Genomic DNA, 9675 nt, shown 5'->3' with positions numbered 1-9675 from the left:
TCCTTGGAGTTTGTTGCTACCATCTGGTCAGTTACTCTACTCCCAGCTCTGTGTAAATAATTAGATGTGTCTGCTTGGTTTTTGTAGACCCCTTCCTGCATTCCTAAAGCACTCATCATGCCTTCCGTCCAAGTTGGTTTAAATCACAAAGATCTTAAAACCCTATTAGTGTGTTTGGTCAGTAAGGTAACAACTATGGGTTAAACGATTTTGTCCCTGGAAGGCAGAAAACATTGTGTTCTAAAGCCAGAAAACCATCAGACACTTTGGATAGGAGCAAAAATTTAAGTAGCTCATGAACTTTCTAATCTCATGTGTGTGCATGTGGGTATGTGTGCATGCATACAAATACTGGGGCTTGCACTTGGGGACTGAGCATTGTCCCCAATTACTTAAGCCGTTGCTCCACTTGCAGCTTTTTGCTAGTTAATTGGAGGTAAGAGTCTCATAGACTTTTCTGTCTGTGAGACTGGCTTCTATTTTAATATTCAAGTTTTCTTCCTTGAGCAGGCCTGTTGCCATGCAAAGCTTTGTTGTTACTGTGTGTCTCAGCTTTAAAGACTCGAGGTTAGCATCAGGAGTGGAATCATAGTCTAGGCAGTCATTGAGCAGGGGGTCCTTTGAATGTGTGAAATTGATGAACATAAATACATCTGAATGAGGGTGCAGGTGGTCTGACAAGTAACAATTTGTATTTGTTTAGAATGGGCCTTACTAATGACTGTAGGGTAGTAGGGTTCCTTAGGTGGCTGTATTGTGCCATTGTGTGAGGTGGTCAAGAGATGACTCATTTCCATTCCTGAAAAAGATCCAAGCACATTAATAGCGTCATGTAAGTGATCAAGGAGTTTCAGGAAAAAGGTAAAGACAAGAGAATATCCCTACAACTTGGTTCATGTTTATTTTCACCTATTGCCTTCAAATTCTTTTGGCAAGCCAATGGATGAAATTAAGATACTTAATTGATTTCAGTGCTGCTGAAGGTAAATGCTGAGATTAACTGGCATCTGTGTCTGCTTAGAAATTTTTTTAGGCTCGCCGCTGCCGCTTCCTCTTCTTCGGCGCTGCCTCCGCAGGTGGCTGCCCTCTGCTCCTGCTCCAGGCATCATGGCCGCCCTCAGACCTCTGGTGAAGCCCAAGATCGTCAAGTTCTATAAGGATACAGGTGGACCTGTTGCAACAATGAGAAGTACAAGTTGTCATGTCCAAAACGAGCTTTACAACGTCGGTGCGGGGGGGGGGGGGGGGGGAGAAGGGGGGGAGGAGAAGGATTGGGATTGGGGGGGAGGGGGGAGGCTGGGAAGGGATGTGAAGGGTAAACAAAGGAGGAGGCTGCAATGCTTGGTAAGAAATGTACGCATTATCCTGCCCATGTAATTGTAACTCCTCTGTACAGTATGTTCACAAATAAAATTAAATTAAATTAAAAAAAAAAAAAGAGGACCAAGAAGTTCATCCGCCAGCAGTCCGACCGATATGTCAAGATTAAGTGTAACTGGCGGAAACCCAGGGGCATTGACAACAGGGTGCAGAGGAGATTCAAGGGCCAGATCTTGATGCCCAACATTGGTTATGGGAGCAACAAGAAAACAAAGCACCTGCTGCCCAGTGGATTCCGGAAGTTCCTATTCCACAACGTCAAGGAGCTGGAAGTGCTGCTCACGTGCAACAAGTCTTACTGTGCTGAGATTGCCCACAATGTTTCCTCCAAGAACCAAAAAGCCATCATGGAACCAGCAGCTCAGCTGGCCATCAGAGTCACCAATCCCAATGCGCAGTGAAACAAACGAGTAGATAGCTCAAATACACCTTTTATTTGTGCTTAAATAAACCACAGAAACTGCAAAAAAATTTTTTTTTAATGCAGATTAGGGTGTTTTATTTGAAACCCACAGAAAGAATGTCAAGAGTAGCGCTGGTAATTTTGTCTTTCTCTAATGTACTCTGAAATGTAAAAATACTCTGTATCTATCTACTGACAGGGTTGCACTATGTAGCCTAGGATGGCCTAGAAATCACAATGTAGTTCAGGCTGATTCTGAACTCATGATCCTCGGCCTCTACCTCCTAAGTGTTGAATTATCATGCCTAGCTTGTATTCATATATTTGAAACTAGTTTTTGAGATAATTTTGTTATAAATAGGACTATTTCTGAGTACTCTGTTTAAGTGTGTGTGTGTGAGAGAGAGGGGGGGAAGGAGAGAGAGAGAGAGGGAGAGAGAAACAGATTTATGTTGTATTTAGAACAAGAAGCCAATGATAATGTTTTAAAATCTTTGGGGTGTGTGGAAATGCTTTTATCCTATGAATAATGTTTGGCTTTTATGAGTTAGAAAAATAATTAATATCTTAATTTCCTGAGAGGAAGTCATGGACAGGTAAACCAGGAAGGATGAATGTTCAAAGATCCACTTGGAGGCCCCAAGGGGCCAAAGAGTTCAGAAGGCCTTTAGGAATTAGGAAACTCATCTAGTATTATCATTGGGTTTATTGTGATCAGCCTCAAAACAGCTTTCCTAGGATAGAACTTATCTCCAGGCCCACCAGGATTGCTTAAATGTTGGATGGAGTTGTTTGCTGACTCTGAATTCTGTCATTGAGGAAATCAAGTTCATCCAATGCCAGAAGAATAGAACCATATAGATGGGTCCCTGGGCCTGTCTGGGTTATGGATCCACCAGATGATAAAAAAACAGGAATTTCATGCTGCTAAGGATGGATAACTTAAACAGGACTGGCTCAGATAGTGACCAGTGAAATAATACTAAAAAGTTAAGGTCTTTTTGAGTACTCAAATAAACACAAGTGGCCTTCATGTTTGGATAGTGTATGATTTTTTTCCCCACAGAAAGTTCTCTTGTAGTATAGTTCAAGAGCATGAGTGCTATGTATTTATTTATTATCAGTACTGGTGTTTGAGCTCAAGGCCTTGTATTACTAGATGGATGATCTAACACTTGAGCTATAATTCCAGCCCCCATTTTACTTTAGTTTGTTTTTTCTGATAGGCACCTTGCATTTTACCCCAGGCCACCTGAGCCTTTGGAGTGAGTTCATACAGGTCCAAATCATCATGCCTGGCTTATTGATTGAGATGGGGATCTCACTCTATTTTTGCCTCATTATTTTACTGATCTCTGTTGTCTGCATAGTTGGGATTTCAGGGCCACCACACTTAGCCTAGGGTATGAGTTCTTCCTTCCTGCTCCCCTGCTCCTCATCCTCATCTTCTTCTTTTCTTTCTTTTCTTCTTCTGCATGCCAGTACTGGGACTTTAACTCTGAACCTGGGTGTTGTTCCTGAGCTTTTTCACTCAAGGCTAGTGTTCTACCATTGGAGTTACAGCTTTACTTCTAGTTTTCTGGTGGCTAACTGGAGATAAGCATCTCACAGACTTTCCTGCTTGGGTTTCAAACCTCAATTCTCAGATCTCAACTTCATGAGTAGCCAGGATTAAAGGTGTGAGTCACTGGTGCTCAGACATTTTGAGTCCTTTCTTTCCTGAAAGATGTTGTTCATGATGGGATGGACATACATGGGCAAAAGAAAGGTGGTTGTATACAAAGGGACAGTCCTACTTCTGCTCAGATCAGGCTTGGCTGTTTCCAGCCTGTAGAACTTGAGCATGTCACATAGTGTTGTTTGGTATGGGATGATTCCCAAGGTCAGTTTTTCACATGGATTCTACTGAGCATCTGCCTCCTTGTTAACTAGGGGATGGGGAGGAACTTAGCATGGTATCCACTAGGAAATTCATTTGTTAATGATTGTCCTATGAGGTTGCTAATCAGAAATATAAAGTTTTCATTGTTTTGGATAGAAAATCAAAGTCCCTTTGAATTCATCCAAATGAGGTAGACTTGAAAAGGAAGGCAAAGAAGCCAGGTACTTTGTTCATTTCAGTAATAAACACAGATTCAACTTCTTCAACTTCAAGTTGGCTTCTACTCAACTATATTCACAATTCCAAGGGAAGAACCTTCCTGGCACTTAGGCTAGCTAGCTTCAATTCTCCCCAGTGATCCTGAGTATGTTTAAAGAGGAATGGGAGAAACACAAAAGGGCAAGCCACATATTTGTAGAGAAAACAGCTCTCTTTGTTTTTGTTCAGTCTCCTTGCACCCCAGGACTCTGATAGGAGTACATCTGAGAAGGGCTGGGCTTGGGGTGGGGGTAGGATTAGCTCACACAGTCAAAGCCAGTCTTTCCTCCAGATAACTAAGGCTTTTTCTTCTCTGGCCAAGCTTGTCTGACAGGCTCATTTTGTATGAGTTCTTTCCCAGGAGGCTCCTCAGTTCCTGAGGCAAACAGTCTCCTGGCAGACCCAACCCACCAGGCAGCCAGACTCAGCTAAATATCAGTAGCAAATAATGCAGCTGGGACTCTGGCTATGATAAGATTCATCAGCAGTCTATCATGTGCCAAGAACTTGTAGAAAGATTGTTGAGTTAATTCACATATACTACACACACACACACACACACACACACACACACACCTGTGCAAGGAGAATTATAATAACCATTCTGGGAAGAATTGAAGCTCTAGGAATCTACATAAGTTGTCCAAGATTGCTGGGCCATACTAGTACAGAAAAGATTTGAATCCAGGTATATATGATATTAAGGTTCACATATGTGCTACTGAATTGCATTCCCAACTGGATTCAATAGATTGCCTTTGAAACTCAAAGGGTGGCTCCTCCCACTGTAGGGTTTTGTGCTTAGAAGGATCATGAGTAGCAAAGGATGAGAAATATGTCTCATTTAGGTTAAGATGATCCAGAAGGCTTGTCTTGACAGGCATCCTAACCGTAGTTGCTTCAGTTATAACAACTCTCTTCAAAGTATTTAGAATAAAAAACCTGGAGAATTAGACACTGAAAGAGGTGGAAGGAAATAATTTCAAATGGGAAACAATTATGAGTCAGTTGCCAAGCTATTTTTTTTCATAAAGATATACAGAATTTCATGAGGCTTATGTTGAAAACGAACTTTACAACATGGGGTGGGAGAGGGAGGAGTTGGGGAGGTGGGGAGGGAAGGGATGGTAGGGAAAAAACAAAGGAGGGGGTAATAATGTACTCATCATCTTTCTCATGTAACTGTAACCCCTCTGTACAGTATCTTTACAATAAAACATATATATTAAAAAATTTTGTGAGGCTGACCTAGAGTTAAAGGGATAAAAACCATAATGACCTGACAACTCAAAGAAGTTGGTATATGGGGTAGAAAAGGTTCAGTAAAGATTTAATAGATTAGAAAGTAAATCTGAGAGCAACTCTACCTGCAGTAAAGTCAAAGAAAATCATATTTTTAACATGTAGGTCAACACAGTACCAAGTATGGACCTGGCCTTTGATTGAGAAGGAAGGAATATTTTTGCAATGACTTCTTTCCTGGTAGTTTGCCTCTCCTTCTGGGGCAATTGTAAGGTGGTATTGACACTTTTCTGTTCCCTGGGGGTTGCCTGTCAATCTACACTACTGTCAACTGCTATGGGCTGCTTTGTGTGCCCCCAAGGCTCCAGAGAAATGGAAGTATTGGGAGAAAGTCCAGGGCCTATACTGGATTATAACCTCCAAATTATTAACATAAACTGGCATAAATTACAGCATAAGAAAAAAGGCCTGAGCCAAAAACATTGTAGAACTCAACAGGTTTATAAGAGTTTTTGTTTTGAGGCTTGTATGATTTGGAAACCTAAATTCCAAGTATTGCTCAATGGGTACTGGAAATCCAGTGAAGTCATAACATTCTCCAAGAAATGGAAACCAAGTAACATGATGAGTCATAGCAGTCTAGGTGAGGATTTTTCCTTTTTCTTTTTGTTGGTCATGGGGCTTGAACTTTGGACCTGGGCGCTGTTCCTCAGCTCTTCAGCTCAAGGCTAGTGCTCTACCACTTGAGCTACAGCACCACTTCCTGTTTTATGGTCACTTATTGAAGATAGAAGTCTCATGGTCTTTCCTGGCCAGGCTGGCTTTGAACTGCGATCCTCAGATCTCAGCCTCCTGAGTAGCTAGGATTACAGGTGTGATTCACTGGCACCTGGCCCCCCTTTTTTTATATTTTATTATATTTTATTTGAGAGCATACTGTACAGAGGGGTTACAATTACATGGGCAGGATAATGCATACATTTCTTACCAAGCATTGCAGCCTCCTCCTTTGTTTACCCTTCACCTCACTTCCTAGCCTCCCCCCTCCCCCCACCCAATCATACCCCCCTCCCCCCCACACACACCGACATTGTGAAGCTGGTTTTGACATGACATTTTGTACTTCTCATTGTTGCAACAGGTCCACCTGAATCTTTAAACGACTTGTTTGTCCCCATCTCCTCCACATGTTATACTGATATCAAATATAGTGAAAGCGGGGGTTACACTGTGGGGGAGGGACATACAAAGCAACAAAGAGATAATCTTATAAATGTGTTAGAAACACATGCATTAAAGAAACAAAAACATTAAAATCCACATCTAAGGGTTCGTTTTCCTAACATCACATTATCTGACCTTTTCCGCTTGACTCATACAAATACTAGATATTGCAAATAAGGGAAACCATGGGACCTATGTTTCTTTGGGCCTGGCTTACTTCACTTAATATAATTTTTTCCAAGCCTTTCCATTTCCTAACAAATGGGGAAATGTCATTCTTTCTGATGGAAGCATAGAATTCCATTGTGTATATATACCACATTTTCTTGATCCATTCATCTACTGAGGGGCATCTGGGTTGGTTCCATATCTTAGCTATGGTAAATAATGCTGCAATAAACATAGTTGTGCTGGTAGCTTTAGTGTGGTCTTGTTTGTAAACATTTGGATAAATGCCCAAAAGTGGGATTGCTGGATCATAGGGGAGATCTATGTGAAGTCTTTTGAGGAACCTCCATACTGCTTTCCAAAGTGGTTGAACAAGTTTACATTCCCACCAACAATGAAGTAAGGTTCCTTTCTGTCCACATCCCCTCCAGCATCTGTTGTTGTTAGAGTTCTTGATTTTTGCCGTTCTAACTGGAGTGAGGTGATATCTCAATGTCGTTTTGATTTGCATTTCTTTTATGGCTAGGGATGTTGAACATTTCTTCATGTGTCTATTGGCCATCCTTCTTTCTTCTTCAGAGAAGCTTCTCTTTAAGTCTTTTGCCCACTTATTTATTGGGCAGTTGTTTCTTTGAGGATTTGTTGTTGGGTGGTTTAATTTTTTGAGTTCCAAGTATATTTTAGATATGAGACCCTTGTCCGTTGTATGGCTAGTAAAGATCTTCTCCCAATCGGTGGGCTTTCTATTAATCTTGCTAGCTATGTCATTTGCCCTGCAGAAGCTCTGTAACCTTATGCAATCCCATTTGTCCAACCTTTCTTTGATTTGTTGTGTTTCCCGGTCTCTATTCAGAAAATTTCGGCCTGAGCCAAGGAGACCTAGGGTTTCTCCTATTCCATCCTGTAATGTTTTCAGAGTGTCTGCTTTGAGTTCAAGGTCTTTGATCCATTTGGAGTTGATTCTGGTGCAGGGTGATATATAAGGATCTAGCTTTAGTTTTCTACAAGTAGTTAACCAATTTTGCCAGCACCATTTACTGAAGAGGCTGTCTTTCTTCCATTCTATTGTTTTAGCTTCCTTATCGAAGATTAGATGGCTATAGGTCTGTAGGTTCATTTCTGGGTTTTCAATTCTATTCCATTGGTCCTTTTGTCTGTTCTTATGCCAATACCAAGCTGTTTTGATTACTATGGCTTTATAGTAGAGTTTGAAATTTGGTATTGATATTCCTCCAGCAGTGTTCTTTCCGTTGAGGAGCGTTTTTGCTATTTGGGGTCTTTTATTGTTCCATATGAATTTTTGGATTGCATCTTCTATTTCCTTGAAGAATGAGGGTGGAATTTTGATAGGTATCGGGTTGAATTTGTAGATAGCCTTGGGAAGTATTGCCATTTTCAAGATGTTAATCTTGCCAATCCAGGAGCATGGGAGGTTTTGCCATTTTCTAAGTTCTGTGTTGATTTCCTTTTTCAAGATTTTAAAGTTTTCATCATAGAGGTCCTTCACTTCTTTAGTTAATTCCTAGGTATTTTATTTTTTGTGGGGCTATTACAAATGGAGTTGCTTTCCTAATTTCAGCCACACTTTTCTCATTGTTGGCATACAGAAAAGCCATTGATTTTTGGGGGTTAATTATATAACCTGCTACTTTGCCAAAGTTTTGAATCAGCTTGAGTAATTTGGGAGTGGAGTCTATGGGATTCTTTAAATACAAGATCATGTCATCTGCAAAGAGGGAGAGTTTTATTTCTTCTTTCCCTATTTGGATCCCCTTGATGTCTGCATCTTGTCTTATTGCTGTAGCTAGGCATTCTAATACTAGATTGAAGAGAAGTGGAGAGAGTGGGCATCCTTGTCTTGTTCCTGAGTTAAGAGGAAATGGCTTTAGTTTTTCACCATTGAGTATAATGCTGGCTGTAGGTTTGTCATATACAGCCTTTATTGTATTGAGGAATGTTCCATGGATTCCTAATTTTTCCAAAACCTTCATCATTAAGGGGTGTTGGATCTTGTCGAATGCTTTTTCTGCATCTAGTTTTTTTTTTTTTTTTTGTCGGTCGTGGGGCTTGAACTCTGGGCCTGCGCGCTGTCCCTCAGCTCTTCAGCTCAAGGCGAGCGCTCTACCATTTGAGCTACAGCGCCACTTCCTTTTTCTGCATCTATTGAGATAATCATGTGGTTCTTATCCTTGCTCCTGTTGATGTGATGAATAATATTAATTGATTTGCGTATATTGAACCAGATTTGCATCCCTGAAATGAATCCTGTTTGATCATGGTGTATGATTTTTTGGATGAATTGTTGAAGTCGATTGGCCAAAATTTTGTTGAGAAGTTTTGCATCAATGTTCATCAAAGAAATGGGTCTATAGTTCTCCTTCTTTGATGAGTCCCTGCCTGGTTTTGGGATGAGGGTTATGATGGCTTCATAGAATGTGTTGGGTAGTGAGCTTTCTCTTTCAATTTCATTGAAGAGTTGGAGGAGTATTGGTGTGAGCTCTGCTTTGAAGGCCTTGTAAAATTCCGCTGTAAAACCATCTGGTCCTGGACTTTTCTTAGCTGGGAGGTCTCTTATTGCTGTTTCTATTTCAATGCTTGATATGGGCCTGTTAAGCTGGTTTAACTCATCTTGGTTTAGTTTTGGCATGTCAATATTTGCTAGGAAAAGGTCCATTTCTGTCAAGTTCTCAAACTTATTAGCATAAAGTTTTGAGAAGTATTCCCTTATAATGTTCTGAATCTTGGTTGTTTCCGTGGTGATGTTTCCATTCTCATCTCTGAGTTTATTAATTTTGGTGTGTTCTCTCCTTTTTCTGATAAGATTTGCTAAGGGTCTGTCAATTTTGTTAAGTTTTTCGAAGAACCAACTCTTTGTTTTGTTGATTCTTTCTATAGTTTTTTGGATTCTAATTAATTTAATTCTGATTTAATTTTGATTATTTCTTTCCATCTACTGGATTGGGGTTTATCTTGCTGCTCTTTTTCAAGGAGGTTTAGATGTGTCATTAAATTGTTAGTTTCAGATTTCTCCAATTTGTTGATGTAGGAGCTCATAGCTATAAACTTGCCTCTGAGTACTGCCTTTGCTGTGTCCCAGAGGAGCTGGTAATTTGTGTGT

General features: G+C 40.5%; 1 protein-coding gene across 1 annotated transcript; it reads left to right on the top strand.

The window, feature by feature from the left end:
- The first annotated feature begins 1107 nt into the window (after positions 1-1107).
- Positions 1108-1781, top strand: LOC138806517 (large ribosomal subunit protein eL32-like). The gene is made up of 2 exons (XM_069991954.1): positions 1108-1153; positions 1441-1781. The coding sequence occupies exons 1-2, from the start codon at positions 1108-1110 to the stop codon at positions 1779-1781; spliced, it is 387 nt and encodes a 128-aa protein (XP_069848055.1).
- Positions 1782-9675: the final 7894 nt, after the last annotated feature.

Source organism: Dipodomys merriami, unplaced genomic scaffold, assembly GCF_024711535.1.
Source record: "Dipodomys merriami isolate MVZ:Mamm:240054 unplaced genomic scaffold, mDipMer1.0.p SCAF_40, whole genome shotgun sequence".
Lineage (NCBI taxonomy): Eukaryota > Metazoa > Chordata > Mammalia > Rodentia > Heteromyidae > Dipodomys > Dipodomys merriami.
This window is presented reverse-complemented; position numbering and strand designations above follow the sequence as displayed.